This window comes from Tachyglossus aculeatus, unplaced genomic scaffold (genome assembly GCF_015852505.1).
Source record: "Tachyglossus aculeatus isolate mTacAcu1 unplaced genomic scaffold, mTacAcu1.pri scaffold_67_arrow_ctg3, whole genome shotgun sequence".
Lineage (NCBI taxonomy): Eukaryota > Metazoa > Chordata > Mammalia > Monotremata > Tachyglossidae > Tachyglossus > Tachyglossus aculeatus.
This window is the reverse complement of record NW_024045091.1, coordinates 258439-277554: the sequence shown is the minus strand read 5'-3', so window position 1 is coordinate 277554 and position 19116 is coordinate 258439. Positions and strand designations below refer to the sequence as shown.

The 19116-nt window shown below is 47.1% G+C and overlaps 1 protein-coding gene across 1 annotated transcript; it reads right to left on the bottom strand.

Moving 5' to 3' along the window:
* Positions 1-6141: 6141 nt before the first annotated feature.
* On the bottom strand, positions 6142-18185 carry LOC119923949 (olfactory receptor 14A2-like). The gene is made up of 4 exons (XM_038743102.1): positions 18180-18185; positions 7342-7460; positions 6821-7248; positions 6142-6194 (listed from the first exon to the last, which is right to left on the bottom strand). The coding sequence occupies exons 1-4, from the start codon at positions 18183-18185 to the stop codon at positions 6142-6144; spliced, it is 606 nt and encodes a 201-aa protein (XP_038599030.1).
* Between the last annotated feature and the right edge of the window lie 931 nt (positions 18186-19116).

Below are 19116 nucleotides of genomic sequence, written 5' to 3'. Positions count from 1 at the left end.
CGCTTACTATGTGCCGAGCACTGTTCTAAGCACTGGGGTAAATATAGGGTAATCAGATTGTCCCACGTGGGGCTCACAGTCTTAATTCCCATTTTCCAGATGAGGGAACTGAAACCCAGAGAAGTGAGGTGACTTGCCCAAAGTCACACAGCTGATAAGTGGCGGAGCCAGGATTAAAACCTACGACCTCTGACTCCCAAGCCCGGACTCTTTCCACTAAGCCACACTGTTATAAGTGCTTACTATAATAATAACAGCTTACTATGTGCCAGACACTGTACTAAGCGCTTGGGAGAGTACAATACAACATAATTAGTGGATATGCACCCTGCCCTTCCTCCCTAGATTGCAAACTCATTTTGGGTAGGGAACGTTTGTGTTTATTCTCTTGTTTTGTGCTCTCCCAATTGCTTAGGAAAGTGCTCTGCACATAATAATGATAATGACGGCATTTATTAAGCACTTACTATGTGCAAAGTGTTGTCCATCCTAGCCACGTACTCCAGCAGAAGCGGCATTGACTGCTTTTTCCCTAAAGGCTTAGTGTAATCGACTCCATTGTGTGCAGGGTTTAGCAACAGGATATGTGAGCAATAGGTGCCGGCCTCCTGGAAGATTCTGTAAATCGAGGAGGGCTGACACTGATCAAAGCAGCTAGGCCCTGTCTGAGACGACGCCATCCTGGGTGGGCCATGTCTCCTGCTTATACCTCCTGCTAACAGGCTGCTAAAGTTTCCCGGCGTGGGAATCCTTTGTGTAGCTCGGATGGGGAACCAATGAAAAGGGAAGAAACGGCTGGAATCTGGGCTGTTCGTCCCTCCTACCTCTCGGGAGGTGAACGGGCGAGCAGTCACCTTTCTTACCTCTCCTGCTGTATCTAAACTCATGTCTCCGAGTCATTTTTCCTATCTGCGTCACCACCTTGGGTTCTCGAACCCTGCGGCAGATTTACACCGGTTAACTTATTTTGCCCCCTACTTGTTGATAACACAAAGCACTGTTCTAAGCGCTGGGGAGGTTACAAGGTGATCAGGTTGTTCCCCGTGGGGCTCACGGTTTTCGTCCCCATTTTACGGATGAGGAGACTGTGGCCCAGAGAAGTTAAGTGACTTGCCCAAAGTCACACAGCTGACAATTGACAGAGTTGGGGTTTGAACCCCTGACCCCTGACTTCAAAGCCCTAAGCTAAGCCTTACATAGTAAGGGAGAAGCAGCGTGGCTCAGTGGAAAGAGCCCGGGCTTTGGAGTCAGAGGTCATGGGTTCAAATCCTGACTCAGCCAACTGTCAGCTGTGTGACTTTGGACAAGTCACTTAACTTCTCTGGGCCTCAGTTACCTCATCTGTAAAATGGGGATTAAAATTGTGTGAGCCCCCCGTGGGACAACCTGATCACTTTGTAACTTCCCCAGCGCTTAGACCAGTGCTTGGCACATAGTAAGCGCTTAACAAATACCACCATTATTATTATTATTATAACCGTATTAGAGAAGAAGCGTGGCTCAGTGGAAAGAGCACGGAATTTGGAGTCAGAGGTCATGGGTTTAAATCGCGGCTCTGCCAACTGTCAGCTGTGTGACTTTGGGCAAGTCACTTAACTTCTCTGTGCCTTAGTAACCTCATCTGTAAAACGGGGATGAAGGCTGTGAGCCTCCCCGTGGAACAACCTGATCACCTTGTAACCTCCCCAGAGCTTAGAACAGTGCTTTACACATAGTAAGTGCTTTACAAACACCATCATTATTAGAAGTAGTAGTAAGCGCTCTATAAATATCATTGATTGATTGATTGCCCGTAAAAGGTTTACAATCTAGATGGTGGGAAATGCAATGTTCTGCACACAGTAAGTGCTGAATAAAAGCCTTTGATTGATTTATATTTACATAGATGTCAGTCTCCCCTCTAGACTGTAAGCTCACTGTGGGAAGGAAACAAGTCAACTTACTCTGTTGGACTCGCCCGACCGATTAGTACAGTGCTCTGCACACAGTAAGTGCTCACTATATTCCATTGATTGATTGATTGACTGATAATTGACTGAATACACAATCCTGGGTAATTTGGTTGAAAATATCATTGATAGACTTGTTCGTGAGGAAAAATCGATCCCAGCTCAAACTGTTTCGATTTCAGGTGTTACTTCCTGGATCACTCGTGGGGCATATGTTGTCAACTTGTACTTCCCAAGAGCTTAGTACAGTGCTCTGCACACAGTAAGCGCTCAGTAAATACGATTGAATGAATGAACAAGAATAATAATAATGATAGCATTTATTAAGCGCCTACTATGTGCAAAGCACTGTTCTAATCGCTGGGGAGGTTACAAGGTGATCAGATTGTCCCACGCCGGGCTCACAGTCTTCATCCCCATTTTACAGATGAGGGAATTGAGGCCCAGAGAAGTTAAGTAACTTGCCCAAAGTCACACAGCTGACAAGTGGTGGATCCGGGAATTGAACCCTGAGCGCTTTCCACTGAGCCACGCTGAGCACAAGACTGAAGATGGCCACCAGGGGAAGTGCCTAGCGGGGAGAGAGCATGCCTGTATTTATCGTATTTATTGAGTGCTTACTGTGTGCAGAGCACTGTAGTAAACGCTTGGAAAGTCCGATTTGGCAACAGGGATAATCCCTACCCAACAACCAGCTTGATGTATTTCCCCTCCCAAGCATCATCTAGAAGGAATAATTAATCAATCAATCATATTTATTGAGTGCTTACTATGTGCAGGGCACTGTACTAAGCATTTGGGAGAACACAGTGCAACAGAATTAGCACTTTCCCTTCCCACAACGAGCTTAGAGTCTAGATAATAATAATGATGGCATTTATTAAGCGCTTACTATGTGCAAAGCACTGTTCTAAGCGCTGGGGAGGTTACAAGGTGATCAGGTTGTCCCAGTCTCTAATACCCATTTTACAGATGTGGGAATTGAGGCCCAGAGAAGTGAAGTGACTCGCCCAAAGTCACACAGCTGACAACTGGCGGAGCCTGGATTTGAACCCAAGACCACTGATTCCAAAGCCCGGGCTCTTTCCACTGAGCCACGCTGCTTAGATGGGGGAGAATGCACACTAAGGTGTAAAGATCCTTAATCAGTGGGAAGCAGACTGGCCTAAGGGGTAGAGCCCGGGCCTGGGAGGCAGAGGACCTGGGTCCTAATCCTGGCTCCGCTACTTACCTGCTGTGTTACCGGCTGAGCCATGAGGTGGCGGCCATCTTCCTACAGGACCCTGGGGCCCTGAAGACCTCGTAGCGCAGGGGGGAGAAAGATGGCGGCGTAGTGGTCGTGGGACATGGCCGTGAGGATGAAGTACACAGAGCTCGCAAACAGGATCACCAGACAGACCTGCGCCGCACAGCCCAGGGAGGAGATGGAGTGTCCCTGCGTCAGAAAGATGACAATGGATTTGGGGACGGTGACAGAGATGAGGCCGAGGTCGAGGACGGACAGGTTCCTGAGGAAGAAATACATGGGGGTGTGGAGGCGCCGTTCGAGGGCAGTGACGGCGACGATGAGGAGATTCCCCGTCAGGGCCGCCGGGTAGACCAGGAGGAACAGCGCGGCCTGGACCGGCTGCAGCTACCGGATCGCCAAGAATCCCAGCAGGCGGAATCCCGTCACCATAGAAACATCGGCGCCGTCCGGCGGGTTGCCTTTAGGCATCTTGTGATGGAACCTGATTGCAGACAGTTGATATTTATTGACCACTTACTGTGTGCTGAGTGCTGTATTAAGCCCACGGGAGAGTATGATATAAACTGTAATAGTTTGTAGTCACGTACCTTGCCCACAACGAGCTTATACACTTGAGGGGGAGACACACATGAATATAAATAATATAATTATAACATAACCATTGATTTATGTATATATAATTACGGTCCAGAGGAGTCAATCAATCAAAGGTATTTAATAATAATAATAATGACGGCATTTATTAAGCGCTTACTATGTGCAAAGCACTGTTCTAAGCACTGGATTTGTTTAGCTCTTACTGCGTGCACAGCACTGTACTAAAACCTTGGGCGAGGACAATAAAATAGGGTTGGTAAGCACCCTGCCCACAGTGAGCTTAAGGCCGAGAGGATACATGAACAGGTAATTGAACACCCATTCAAAATGATTTTTATTTCAGGAGGAAGCCAAGGCGAAGCAGTGTAGCCTGATGGATAGAGCGGAAATCAGAAGTTCCTGGGTTCTAATCCTGCTTCCGCCACTTGTCTGCTGTGTGACCCTGGGCCAATGACTTCACTTCTATGGGCCGCTCTAAAATGGAGACTAAGATTCTAAGCCCCATGTGGGACAGGGACTGTGTCTAACCCGATTAGCTTGATTCAAAGGTAATGGGTTCAAATCCCATCTATGCCAATTGTCAGCTGTGCGACTTTGGGCAAGTCACTTCACTTCTCTTTGCCTCAGTTACCTCATCTGTAAAATGGGGATGAAGACTGTGAGTCCCCTGTGGGACAACCTGATCACCTTGTAACCTCGCCAGCGCTTACAACAGTGCTTTGCACATAGTAATCCCTTAATAAATGCCATTATTATTATTATTATTATTATTATTATTATTATTATTATTATTATATCTCTCCTGTGTTTAGTTCAGTGCCTGGAATACGGTAAGCACTTAATAATAATAATTATGATAGTATTTGTTAAGCACTTCCTATGTGCAAAGCACTGTTCTAACAGATACCAGAGAATGGTTGGAGGAATGAAATCTAAGTTGGCCTCGCTGTTCACGGAGCCTGTCCAGAGGAACAGGGGGAGGGCAGGGAATGGATACTGTATGACTTCCCAGTGCTCTTCCAGCGCTTAGAACAGTGCTTGGGACATAGTAAGCGCTTAACAATTATTATTATTACTTTCCCCTCTGGTGGCCAGTATCACAGAAACCATCTTAGGTCTGGTACAGAATCCATTCATTCATTCATTCAGTCGTATTTACTGAGTGCTTAATTGCATCCAATTTAGGATGCAACAAGGAATGGCCATTTTGGAGTAGTAGTAATCAATCATCCCCTCTCAGGGTCACACCTGGAGAGTTTCCAAGTCCTCTACCAGTCTCGACTACGGGAGGGAGAGTCAGGCCGAAGCATTTCCATTCGTCGTTTGGGCAGTGGCGAGCGAGTGGTGGACAATCTGCTACAGGTCAAAACTCACCTGTGCTGGGCAGCAGCGGCATGGGGGAGAGTAGAGGGTGGAGACCAAAGTTTCCTCTGCAGAAGGAGGCGATGGTAAACCACTTCCGGATTTTTACCAAGGAAACTCTAGGGATATGTCACCAGAACGATTGCAGTTGGAGTTGGGGCGCCCATTACTGGGTAGGGACCGTCTCTATATGTTGCCAACTTGTTCTTCCCACGCGCCTAGTACAGTGCTCTGCACACAGTAAGCGCTCAATAAATATGATTGAATGAATGAGATGGGAGAGATGTGTCCATGGCATCGCTATGGATCAGAGATGGCTCGACGGCATAAGATCGAAGTAATCAATCGATCAATTAATCGTATCGATTGAACGCTTACTATGTGGAGAACGCTGTACTAAGCATATGGGAGAGTACAGCATAACAGAGTTGGTAGACATATTCCCCGCCCACAATGAGCGACAGTCTAGAGGGCGAGATGGACGATATAAATAAATAACTAAATATCAGATAAGAACAAGCAGTGAGAGAAGCAGCGTGGCTCAGTGGAAAGGCCCGGGCTTTGGAGTCAGAGTTCATGGATTCAAATCCTGGCTCTGCCAATTGTCAGCTGTGTGACTTTAGGCAAGTCACTTCACTTCTCTGGGCCTCAGTGACCTCATCTGTAAAATGGAGATGAAGACTGTGAGCCCCCCGTGGAACACCCGATCACCTTGTAACCTCCCCAGCGCTTAGAACAGTGCTTTGCACAGAGTAAACGCTTAATAAATGCCATCATCATTATTATTAAGTGCCGCGGGGCAGAAGGTGGAGCGAATAAAGGGTGTAATACAAGTGCACAGACGACTCAGAAGGGAATGAGAGATGAGGGCTTAGTTTGAGAAGGCCTTTTGGAGGAGATGTACCTTCACTATGGCTTTGAAAGTGGAGAGAGTCTTTTGGACATGAAGAGGGAGGGGATTCCAGGCCAGAGGCAGGACGTTAGCTAGGGGTCGACAATGAGGTAGACGAAATGGAGGGACAATGAGTAGTCTGTCACTAGAGGAGCGAAATGGGTGGGCTGGGTTATAGAAGGATAACAGGGTGGTGAGGTAGGAGGGGGCAGATTGATGTGGAAAGGTTTATCTGACTCTTGGTAAAAGGGTCTTAGCTCAGAGTTCTCCTCAGAGCGGACTTCATATCCCTCTTCCTCAGGGCCATCCCCTCACACCCAGCACATTCCGCAGGGCGGCCTGCCCACTTCCTCAGGCGCATCCTCTCGTGCTCAGCACCCTCCCCGTGGTGGCCTTCATGTTTGCCCGTTCCTCAGGACTATCCCCTCACAGCCAGCCCCCTCCCTAGGGCGGCCTGCACATCCCTGTTTCTCAGAGCCATCCTGTCACACCTAGTCCCCTCCCCATGGAGGCCTTCGTGTGTCCCACTTCCCCAGGGCCACCCTGTCACTCCCAGCATCCTCCCAAGGGCAGCCTTCATGTCCCGGTTCCTCAGGCTGTAGATTAGGGGGTTCAGGACGGGGGGCACCACGGAGTAGAACACGGACACCAGGAGGTCCAGCGTCGAGAGGGAGTCTCACACGGGCTTGAGATAAGCCAAGGCTCCAGTCGAGAGGAAAAGGGTGATGACGGCGACGTGGGGCAAGCAGGTGGAGAAGGCTTTGGCCCGACTCTCGGTGGACGGGAACCTCAGTACGGCCAAGAAGATGCGGACGTAGGAGACGACGAGGGAGACGAAGGAGACGGAACCAAAGCCGATACCCACGTCCACGCTGACGTCAATTACAACGTGCGTTTCCGAGCAGGAGTTCTTCAGTAAGGCAGGGACATCGCAGAAGAACTGCTGGATCACGTTGGATTCGCAGAAGCTTAATTTAAATATCCCGGCCGAGTACATCGCCCCGAAGAGCCCCCCGTTGAGCCAGGAGGCGGCCGCCATCTTCCCACAGGCCCCTCTGTCCATGATGAGGTCGTATCGCAGGGGTTGGCAGATGGCCGCATAGCGGTCGTAGCACATCATCATGAGGAGGGACATCTCTGAAACAGCAAGGAAAACCACTAAGAAGACTTGGGCAGCACAGGCCAGGAGGGAGATTTCTCTACGGTCGGTCAGAGAGTCGTGGATGGATTTGGGGACGGTGATGGAGATGTAGCAGAGGTCGAGGACGGACAGGTTCCTGAGGAAGAAGTACATGGGGGTGTGGAGACGCCGGTCGAGGATGTTGACGGCGACGATGAGATGGTTCCCCGTTAGGGCCGTCAGGTAGACCAGGAGGAACAGCACGGCCTGGGCCAGCCACAGCTCCTGGACCTCCGAGAATCCCAGCAGGAGGAATCCCGTCACCGTGGAGACGTTGGCCATGTCTGATGGAATGACTTTAGGCATCTTGTGGTAGGAGCTGATTTTAGACAATCAATCAATCAATTATATTTATCGAGAGCTTACTTCCTGCAGAACGCTATGCTAAGCCCTTGGGAAAGCATGCTATAAATCGCGTAACAGAGCTGGTAATGCTAATAATAATAATAATAGCTTTTATTAAGCACTTACTATGTGAAAACCACTGTTCTAAGCGCTGGGGAGGCTTCTAGGTGATCAGGTTGTCCCATGGGGGGCTCAGAGTCAATCCCCATTTTACAGATGAGGTTACTGAGGCACAGAGAAGTTACGTGACTTGCCCAAAGTCACACAGCTGACAAGTGGCAGAGCCGGGATTTGAACCCCTGACCACTGACTCCAAAGCCCGTGCTCTTTCCACTGAACCACGCTGCTTATCTGGTAGACACATCCCCTGTCCACAGTGAGCTACCATTCTGGAGCGGGGGACAGACATTTATAGTAATGAATGATTTACAGATATAAACATAAGTCCTGTGGGGCTGAGGGAGGGGTGAATAAAGATAAGGATGAAAACACTCGGAGAGAAGTTTCGAGACTTAAAGCTCATTATGGGAGGGGAACGTATCTGCTAATTCTGCTTTGTGGCCTTGGACAAGTCACTTCACGTCTCTATGCCTCAGTGACCTTATCTGTAAAACGGGGATTAAGACTGCGAGCCTCATGTCAGACAGGGACAATGTCCAACCCAATTTGCGTGTATCTACTTTGCTTAGTACTGTGCCCGGCACGTAGAAAGCGCTTAACAGTTACCACAATTATTATTAGCAATTCTGTTGTATCGTTCTCTTCCGAGCACTTAGTACAGTGTTCTGCACAGAGTAACCCATCAATAAATACCATCGATTGATTGTGCGATGGGGCAACATCATGGAAGGAACCTCGTCTTGTCATTTCTGTCTTGATTCAGGACAGATCTTTCCCCGATCTTGATAATAATGGCATTTATTAAACACTTACTATGTGCAAAGCACTGTTATAAGCGCTGGGGAGGTTCCAAGGTGATCAGGTTGTGCTACGGGGGGCTCACAGTCTTAATCCTCATTTTACAGATAAGGTCACTGAGCAGTGAAGTGACTTGCCGAAAGTCACCCAGCTGACAATTGGCAGAGCCGGGATTTGAACCCTTGACCTCTGACTCCAAAGCCTGTGCTCTTTCCACGGAGCCACGCTGCTTCTTTTAGACTGTGAGCCCACTGTTGGGTAGGGACTATCTCTATATGTTGCCAACTTGTACTTCCCAAGCGCTTAGTACAGTGCTCTGTACACAGTAAGCGCTCAATAAATACGATCGATTGATTGATTCTCTAATGTTTCTCTTGATGCCCACTTTATTCTTCATCATCAGCCAAGACCAAGGCTACACAGATTGCCCTGCTTGCTCTGTTATATACGCCCATCTCCCCACTCCTCAAAAGCCTCCAGTGGTTACACAACCCTCTCCGTATCAAACACCAATTCACATCAGCTCTCTTCCTTCTGCCTGATGGCTAATCTCAGACTACAACCCAGCCCGGACACTTGGCTCCTCTAGCGTCAACCTATTCGCTAAACCTTGATCTCATCCAACTCTCCACTGACCCCTTGTCTACAACCTCCCCCTGGCCTGGAATTCCCTCCTCCTTCATAGCCAACAGATGATCATTCTCCCCTGCTTCAAAACCTTAATAAAATCACACCTCCTCCCAGAAGCCTTCCCTGACTAATCTCTCACACCATCACTCTATTTCATTCATTCATTCAATCGTAGTTATTGAGCGCTTACTGTGTGCAGAGCACTGTACTAAGCGCTTGGGAAGTACAAGTAGGCAACATTTAGAGACGGTGCCTATCCAACAACAGGCTCACAGTCTCGAAGGGGGAGACAGACAACAAACCAAAACATGGAGACAGGTGTCAAAATCGTCAGAACAAATAGAATTAAAGCAATATGTACATATTTCCGCTCCCTTCCAGGTCGCCTACAAACTGAGCTCCGTACCCCATAAGCACTTTGATATCAGCGCTTAGAACAATGCTTTGCACATAGTAAGCACTTAACAAATAACATTATTATTATTATCATACTCACCCCAGCCCCACAGCACTTATATGAGAAGGATGGTTTACACGCGAAGAAGCGTGGCTTAGTCGAAATCAATCAATCAATCATTCGTATTTATTGAGCACTTACTGTGTGCAGAGCACTATACTAAGCGCTTGGGAAGTACAAGTTGGCAACATATAGAGACGGTCTCTACCCAACAGTGGGCTCACAGTCTAGAAGGGGGAGACAGAGAACAACACAGAACATATTAACAAAATAAAATAAATAGAATAAATTTGTACAAGTAAAATAAATAAATAGAGTAATAAATACGTACAAACATATATACATATATACAGGTGCTGTGGCGAAGGGAAGGAGGTAAGGCGGAGGGGATGGAGAGGGGGAGGAGGGGGAAAAGAAAGAGGGGGCTCAGTCTGGGAAGGCCTCCTGGAGGAGGTGAGCTCTTAGTAGGGCCTTGAAGGGAGGAAGAGAGCTAGCTTGGCGGATGTGGAGTGGGAGGGCATTCCTGGCCAGGGGGATGACATGGGCCGGGGGTCGACGGCGGGACAGGCGAGAACGAGGCATGGTGAGGAGATTAGCGGCAGAGGAGTGGAGGGTGCGGGCTGGGCTGTAGAAGGAGAAAAGGGAGGTGAGGTAGGAGGGGGCGAGGTGATGGAGAGCCTTGAAGCCGAGGGTGAGGAGTTTCTGCCTGATGCGTAGGTTGATTGGTAGCCACTGGAGATTTTTGAGGAGGGGAGTAACATGCTCAGAGCGTTTCTGGACAAAGGCAATCCGGGCAGCGACGTGAAGTATGGATTGAAGTGGGGAGAGACAAGAGGATGGGAGATCGGAGAGGAGGCTGATACAGTAGTCCAGACGGGAAAGGATGAGAGCTTGAACGAGCAGGGTAGCGGTTTGGATGGAGAGGAAAGGGAGGATCTTGGCAATGGTGCGGAGCTGAGACCGGCAGGTTTTGGTGACGGCTTGGATGTGAGGGGTGAACGAGAGAGCGGAGTCGAGGATGACACCAAGGTTGCGGGCTTGTGAGAAGGGAAGGATGTTAGTGCCGTCAACAGTTTTGGGAAAGTCAGGGAGAGGGCAGAAAGAGCCCGGGCTTGGCAGTCAGAGGATGTGGGTTCTAATCTCGCCTCCACCTCTTGTCCGCTGTGAAGCAGCGTGGCTCAGTGGAAAGAGCCCGGGCTTGGGAATCAGATGTCATGGTTCAGATCCTGGCAACGCCAATTGTCAGCTGGGTGACTTTGGACAAGTCACTTCACTTCCCAGTGACCTCATCTGTAAAATGGGGATTGACTGTGAGCCCCACGTGGGGCAATCTGATCACCATGTAACCTCTCCTGTGCTTATTACAGTGCTTTGCACATAGTAAGCGCTTAATAAATGCCATTGTTATTATCTTGGGCAAGCCTCTTAACTTCAGTTACTTCATCTGTAAAATAGGGATTTAGATTGGGAGTCCCACGTGGGACAACCTGATCACCTTGTAACCTCCCCAGCGCTTAGAACAGTGCTTTGCACATAGTAAGCGCTTAAGAAATACCATTATTATTAGTATATCAATCAATCAATCAATCAATCGTATTTATTGAGCGCTTACTATGTGCAGAGCACTGTACTAAGCGCTTGGGAAGTACAAATTGGCATCACAATAGTATATCCCTATTCTTCTTCTCTACTGCTTCCCCTATCTGTAATTTACTTTAATGTCTGTCTTCCCCTATTAGTAAATCAATGGTATTTATGGGAAGCAGCCTGGCTCAGTGGAAAGAGCACGGGCTTTGGAGTCAGAGGTCATGGGTTCAAACCCCGGCTCTGCCAATTGTCAGATGTGTGACTTTGGGCAACTTACCTAATTTCTCTATGCCTCAGTTCTCTCATCTGTAAAATGGGGATGAAAACTGTGAGCCCCTCGTGGGACAACCTACTCACCTTGTAACCTCCCGAGCACTTAGAACAGTGCTTTGCACATAGTAAGAGCGTAATAAATGCCAATATTATTATTATTATTAAGCACTTACCATGCTCACCTCCTGCAGGAGGCCTTCCCAGACTGAGCCCCCTCTTTCCTCTCCCCCCATCGCCCCGCCCTACCTCCTTCCCCTCCCCACAGCACCTGTATATATGTTTGTACAGATTTATTACTCTTTTTTTACTTGAACATATTTACTATTCTATTTATTTTGTTAATGATGTGCATCTAGCTTTACTTCTATTTATTCTGATGACTTGACACTTGTCTACATGTTTTGTTTAGTTGTCTGTCCCCCCTTCTAGACTGTGAGCCCACTGTGGGGTAGAGACCGTCTCTAGATGTTGCCAACTTGTACTTCCCAAGCGCTTAGTACAGTTCTCTGCACACAGTAAGCGCTCAATAAATACGATTGAATGAATGAATGAATGTGCAGAGCACTGTCTTAAGCACCTGGGAGAGTTGGATACAACAAATTGGTAGACATATTCCCTGCCCGCAAAGAGGGTGAGACAGAGATTACTAGATTGTAAAGTCCTTTTGCTCAGGATGATGATGATGGTATTTGTTAAGTGCTTACTATGTGCCAAGCACTGTTCTAAGCGCTGGGGTAGATACAAGGTAATCAGGCTGTCCCACGTGGGGCTCACCGTCTTAATCCCCATTTTACTGATGAGGCAAACTGAGGCACAGATAAGTTAGTGACTTTTTTGGTATTTGTTAAGCACTTACTATGTGCAAAGCACAGTTCTAAGCGCTGGGGAGGTTACAAGGTGATCAGGTTGTCCCATGTGGGGCTCACAATCTTAATCCCCATTTTACAGATGAGGTAACTGAGGCACAGAGAAGTTACGTGACTTGCCCAAAGTCACACAGCTGAAAATTGGCAGAGCTGGGATTCGAACCCATGACCTCTGACTCCCAAACCCATGCTCTTTCCCCTGAGCCACGCTGCTTCTCTCTTGCCCAAAGTCCCTAATTATCATGGGTTTAGTAGAGCTCTGAGAACAGTACATGCTCAATAAATACCATCGATTAATTGACTGATACTGCTATTATTACTATTACTAATCTTCATATATCTATCAAGATACAGATATATAGCTATACTTCTAAATTATAAATTTCTCCCTAGACTGCAAACTCGTTGTGAGCAAAGAGCCTTTCTTTTAACTGTTATGTTGTACTCTCCCAAATGCTTCTTAGAGCGCTCTACACACAGTATGTGCTCAGTAAATATGATTGATACACAGATCTATGCACTAATTGATTGATCAATACTCCTAATATTGCTACTATTCCTAATCTTCATATATTTGATTGATACTACTACTACTACTAATAGTAATGTTGGTATTTGTTAAGCACTTACTGTGTGCCAAGCACTGTTCTAAGTGCTAGGGTAGATAGAGGATAATCAGGTTGTCCCACGTGGGGCTCACAGTTTTAATCCCCATTTTACAGATGAGGTAACTGAGGCACAAAGAAGTTAAATAACAGTACTAACCTTCATATATCTTCAAGGAGTCGGGAATAGACAATCAATCAGTCAATCAATCAATAGGATTTGTGAGCGCTTACTATGTGCAGACCACGTGACTCATGTTTTGGGAGAGGATACTGCAATAAAATTGGCAGACGATTTCTCTGCCCTTAACCCATGGAGAGATTCCTCCTCTTAGATTCCTCTTCTGATCTGGACTGGGAACTGGGTCACCTCGATTTATCCCGCATATATCTGTGCGGGAACAGGAGAAATTTCCCATTTCTGCCCCTCACCTTTCCCCTGCTCCTCTCCGGAGTCACCAGGACCGTCCTGGGCTGGGGAGCATCGACCTCAGATGAGACAGAGGCTCACGCCATCTGGACTGTTCCAGATCTGATTGTTCATTCATTCGTTATTCAATTGTATTTATTGAGGGCTCAATGGGTGCAAAGCAATGTACTAAGCGCTTGGGAGAGTACAATATACCAATAAACAGACCCATTCCTTACCCACAACGAGCTTACAGTTTAGATACAGTCTTATGTCTATGACAGCACTTACCAACAGTTCTTGGGACATACTATGCGCTTAGCAAGTAGCAAATTTATTTTTGTCTCGTAGGTCCTGAACGCGGGTGGCCGTGACGGGAAGGTCTGGGCGAGGCTTGGGGGCTGTCAGGATCCTCCCTCCCTGTCTCGGCTCTCAGGCTGGCTCCGCCGTCCCCTCAGATGACGGCCAGGTTATTTCCTGGGGGATTCCCCGTGGGAGGACAGGCCCGGGGCTCCGCTGAGACGGCCGACTATCGGGGAATCTGGCAAGCCCGGGATCGTGGGCTCCCTGCGGTCCCGGCCCTCGCAACATAAATAACTGCCCATTCCCATGTGGTTCCCACTCTGGGACTCCTTCTTAGGACAACATCAACAGACTAATCATCATTCTCTTTCCGGGATTAATAAAAACCCAGAAGATTTGAACCTCATTTCGCGCCAGGAATCAGGACCATCTGAGTATCTCAGCAGAAACAACATGACCTAATGGAAAGAGCCCGGGCCTAGGAGTAAGGGGACCTGGGTTCTAATTCCAGCTCCACGGCTGGTCTGCTGTGGGACCTTGCGCAAGTCGCTTCACTTCCCTGTGCCTCAGTTCCCTCCCCTGAAAAATGGGGATTCAATACCTCTTTTCCCTTTTACTGCGAGCCCCATGTGGGATCTGATTATTTCGGATCTACACCAGTGCTTAATATAGTGCTTGGCACATAGTAAGCACTTAACAAGTACCATTTACAAAAAACGGGGGGCGGGTAGAGGAGGGAAGCAGAGAATGTTTGGAGGAATGAAATCTAAATGGGCAATAGGGCAGGAGATGGACACCGTCTGACCTCCCAGAACGTTATTGCAAACTCTGGTGGCAAGCATGACCAGAATAAACATAATAATAATAATAATAATGGCATTTATTAAGCGCTTACTAGGTGCCAAGCACTGTTCTAAGCGCTGGAGAGGTTACAAGGTGATCAGGTTGTCCGACGGGGGTCTCACAGTCTTCATCCCCATTTGACAGATGCGGTAACTGGCTCAGAGAAGTTAAGTGACTTTCCCAAAGTCACACAGCAGATACGTGGGGGAGGCGGGATTAGAACCCATGACCTCTGACTCCCAAGCCCGTACTCTTTCCACTGTGCCACGCTGCTTCTCTGGGGTGGCCATTTTGGGAGTAGTAGCAATCATTCAATCGATCAATCACGTTTGTTAAGCGCTAACTCTGTGCAAGGCAACGTACTAAGCGTTTGGAAGACTACAATCGCACAGCGTTGGTAGATATGTTCCCTGTCCACAGCGAGCTTACAGTCTAGAGGGGGAGACAGACATTTATAATTAATTGAGGAGCAGCGTGGCTCAGTGGAAAGAGCCCGGGATTTGGGGTCAGAGGTCATGGATTCAAATCCTGGCTCCGCCAACTATCAGCCGTGTGACTTTGGGCAAGTCACTTAATTTCTCTGCACCTCAGTTACCTCATTATAAAATGGGCATTAAGAATGTGAGCCTCCGTGGGACAACCTGATCACCTCGTACCCTCCCCAGCGCTTAGAACAGCGCTTTGCACATAGTAAGTGCTTAATAAATGCCATCATTAATACCAATAAATGAATGACAGCTATGGGAATAAGTGATGTGGGGCAGAGTGTGAAATGAATGAAGGCTGCAAATTCAGCTGCAAGGATGACACAGAAGGGAGTGGGAGAAAAGGGTTTAATCATCGAAGGCCTCTTGGAGGGGAGACGCCTTCAGAATGGCTTTGAAGGTGGGGAGGGTCATTAATTGTCTGTCGGCTACGAAGAGGGATGGCATTCCAGTGCGGAGGCAGGACGTAGGCGAGGGATCGAAGGGGACATGGAAGAGATCGAGGTCCAGTGGGTAGTTGGGCATTAGAGGAGCAGAGTGCGTGGGGGAACTCAGGGGAAAGGTGATTTAGAAAGGATTTGCATGTAACCACCCTAGCACTTATTAAAATGCCTGGCACATAGTACGTGCTTAACAATAATAATAATAATGATGATGGCATTTATTAAGCGCTTACTTTGTGCAAAGCACCGTTCTAAATGCTGGGGAGGTTACAAGGTGATCAGGTTGTTCCACGTGGGGCACCCAGTCTTCATTCCTATTTGACAGATGAGGTCACTGAGGCACAGAGAAGTGAAGTGACTTGCCCAAAGTCACACAGCTGACAATTGGCAGAGCCGGGATTTGAACTCATGACCTCCGACTCCAAAGCCCGGGCTCTTTTCACTGAGCCACGCTGCTTCTCAGAAGCAGCAAATAGCAAATACAATTATTATCATTATCATCTTTTAGACTGTGAGCCCACTGTTGGGTAGGGACTGTCTCTATCTGTTGCCAATTTGTACTTCCCAAGCGCTTAGTACAGTGCTCTGCACATAGTAAGCGCTCAATAAATACGATTGATTGATTGATTGATTGATCCCAGGCTAAGTTTCCCTTTTCCTCAGCTCCTCCCGCACTCCCCGTCGTCCCGACTCACTCCCTTTCCTCTACCCCTTCCCAGCCCAACACCATTTGTGTGTATATGTACATATCTACAATTCTATGTATTTATATAAATGTCTGTTTACTTGTTTTGATGTCTGTCTCCCCCCTTCTAGACTGTGAGCCCTGTGTGGACAGGGATTGTCTCTCTTTAGTGCTGAATTGTACTTTCCAAGTGCTTAGTACAGTGCTCTGCACACAGTAAGCGCTCAATAAATACGATCGAATCAAAGAATGAATGAATATCATCATCATTATTATTATTCATCCCAGCTCCACCACCTCTCTGTTCAGTGACTCGATATCTATTATTAATTATCTTTTTAATGGTATTTGTTTAACATTTATTATGTGCCAGGCACTGTACTAAACTCTGGGTTAAGGACAAGTTAATCAGGAGACACAGTTCCTTTCCCCTGTGGGGCTCCCAGTCTTCAACCCCATTTTACAGATGAGGCGACTTCAGAGAAGTGAAAGGACTTGCCCAAGATCGCACAGCAGAAAAGTGGCAGATCAGCTCCTTTCATTCATTCATTCAATTGTATTTATTGAGCGCTTACTGTGTGCAGAGCACTGTACTAAGCGCTTGGGAAGTACAAGTCGGCAACATATAGAGACGGTCCCTACCCAACAACGGGCGTACAATCTAGAAGGGGGAGACAGACAACAAAACAAAACATGTAGACAGGTGTCAAAACCGTCAGACAACCTTTTTTCTTTTTGTCTTTACCAAAGAATGAGTGATGAGGGGATACACCGAGCCCAGAAACGCCAGTGATGTCACATGTTAACTGGGCATGTAGCATACTAGGATGACTCAGAGAAGCAGCGTGGCTCTGTGGAAAGAGCTCGGGCTTGGGAGTCAGAGGTCATGGATTCTAATCCCGGCTCCGCCACTTGTCAGCTGTGTGATTTTGGGCAAGTCACTTAACTTCTGTGTCTCAGTTCCTTCATCTGTAAAATGGAGATTAAAACTGTGAGCCCCAGGTGGGACAACCTGATCACCTTGTATCCCCCCCCCCAGTGCTTAGAACAGAGCTTTGCACATAGTAAGCATCCAACAAATATTATTATTATTATTATTATTATTATTTCATGTGTGCCATCTTGGAAGTGAGCTGATGCCATCCAAACGGAAAGCGCATCCCCAGAGGGGCACCTGACCCTTCTCTGACCCAGCCCCCACTTCCTGCAAAGCCTTTGAATTCACCTCGCGGGTCTCTATAAAAACCCTGCCGCTTCTGAGCTGAGACATTCAGTAACAGGACCGAACAGAGGGAGGCTCTAAGCTGAAAATAGATATGAAGATGTCCACTTCCATAACTGCAGGACCAGACCTGCTGAAAACTGGATACCACCATGAGGCACTGGACCGGGTAACTTCCAAACTAAATTCATACGTTCAGACAGCTACTAACTCTATTGTAGTCTCCCAAGCCTTCATTACAGTGCTCTGCACAGCAATAGCAGTCAATAAATACTCAGGATTATAAGAAATTAGAATTTTATAATTTTTAAAATGTATAATTAATACAACAGAATACAAGCTAAAGGCAGTAGATTCTAATTCTAGAACTCAGTGAAATAAAGGCAAAGTGAGGCAAGAAAGAAAAAGGAAAGGAAGCTTCCATTTCTCTTCTGTATGAGGCAATAAAACCCCAAAGTCCTCACCTGGCTTGGATTTGAGATCTTCTTAAAGGAGTTGCTCTGATTTCCATGTCCTTGTCATGTTTTAAGGTTCTCTTTGCTCAGCCAACACATTTCGGTGCCTATTGGCTAAATTTGCCTACTTCCACAATCTCACAAAGATCTTTTAGCAAATTCTTATTTGTATCTCAGACACCATCATCATTATGGTTATTATTATTAGTATTATTTAGATCATATAGCAACAAATCTTCCTGTCACATACCCATAATAGTACTACTGGAAAGTTTTTCTGAAAAGAAAAGAACACTCCAGTGGAGGAAGCATGGTGGCTCCCGAAAAACATTGGCAGCTCATACAAGATTTATGGAAAAGGCGCTGGAGGTTTAATTCAACCTCTGATGGTCATATGTCTGCTCAGGATCACCTCAAATCTCACCGGCATCTGCGTCTGCCATCTATTTCAGAAAGTCCTCTTTTTTCTTTTCCTTTATTGCAGGCAAGGGACACGTCTACCAACTCTGTTGTATGGTACTTTCCCAAGCACTTAGTACAGTGTTCTGCACACAGTAAGTGCTCAATAAATACCATTGATTAATTAACATTTCCATCTTCATGGCCCTGTGTAAGTTTTCAGGAGAAAATCTAAACTGAAGAGACTAGACTGAAGTTTCAGCCTTTGGTGAGAGTCAGCGAGATCCAAACAGACTAATAATAATAATAATGATAATAATAATAATAATAATAATATTTGTTAAGTACTTACTATGTGCCAAGCACTGCACTAAATGCTGGATACATATAAGAGAATCAGATTGGACACAGTCCATCTCCATCATGGGACTCACAGACTAAGTTCAATTCCCAGGCCCATGCTCTACCCATAGACCTTGCTTCTTCTCTTTTCCCATCACTTGGTGCTGTACCTGAAACCTAGTAAGCACTTTAGTACCATTAAAAAAAATTGAGCTTATAGTTTTTCCCTCTAGTTCCTGCTTTCTCCCTGTGCAATTGTGACCCAGGATTTGTTCTCTCTGGGACTCTAATAGCCTCTGATTGTGGCCCACTTCCTGTAGCAATGATTTCTGGGTAATCTTCCTCCTCTACACCCTTCCCCCCTGGCTGCCCTGTCTTTGTGGGCCCACTGCCAACCCAAAAGGCAGCCTCTCACCATCCTCTGACCATTCCACCCTTGGTTTCGAGGATCTGCCCATCGCCCTTCTCCATCTTCTCTGTCTCTCCCGCCGTCCCCTCTGAGGTCTCTGGCTTCCTGTCCCTATGCATTTTTGGGGATCGCGACGGCAATCAATCAATCAATGGGCTTTTACTGAACACTTACTGCTTGCAGAGCACTGTACTAAGCACTTGAGAGGGGT

Coding starts and splice junctions, on each gene's coding strand:
- LOC119923949 (XM_038743102.1), bottom strand. Junction 7,249..7,341: donor CGGCGTCTCCACACCCCCAT/GTACTTCTTCCT, acceptor GACCGACCGTAG/AGAAATCTCCCTCCTGGCCT. Junction 6,195..6,820: donor GAGGTTCCCGTCCACCGAGA/GTCGGGCCAAAG, acceptor TCGCTCCTCTAG/TGACAGACTACTCATTGTCC.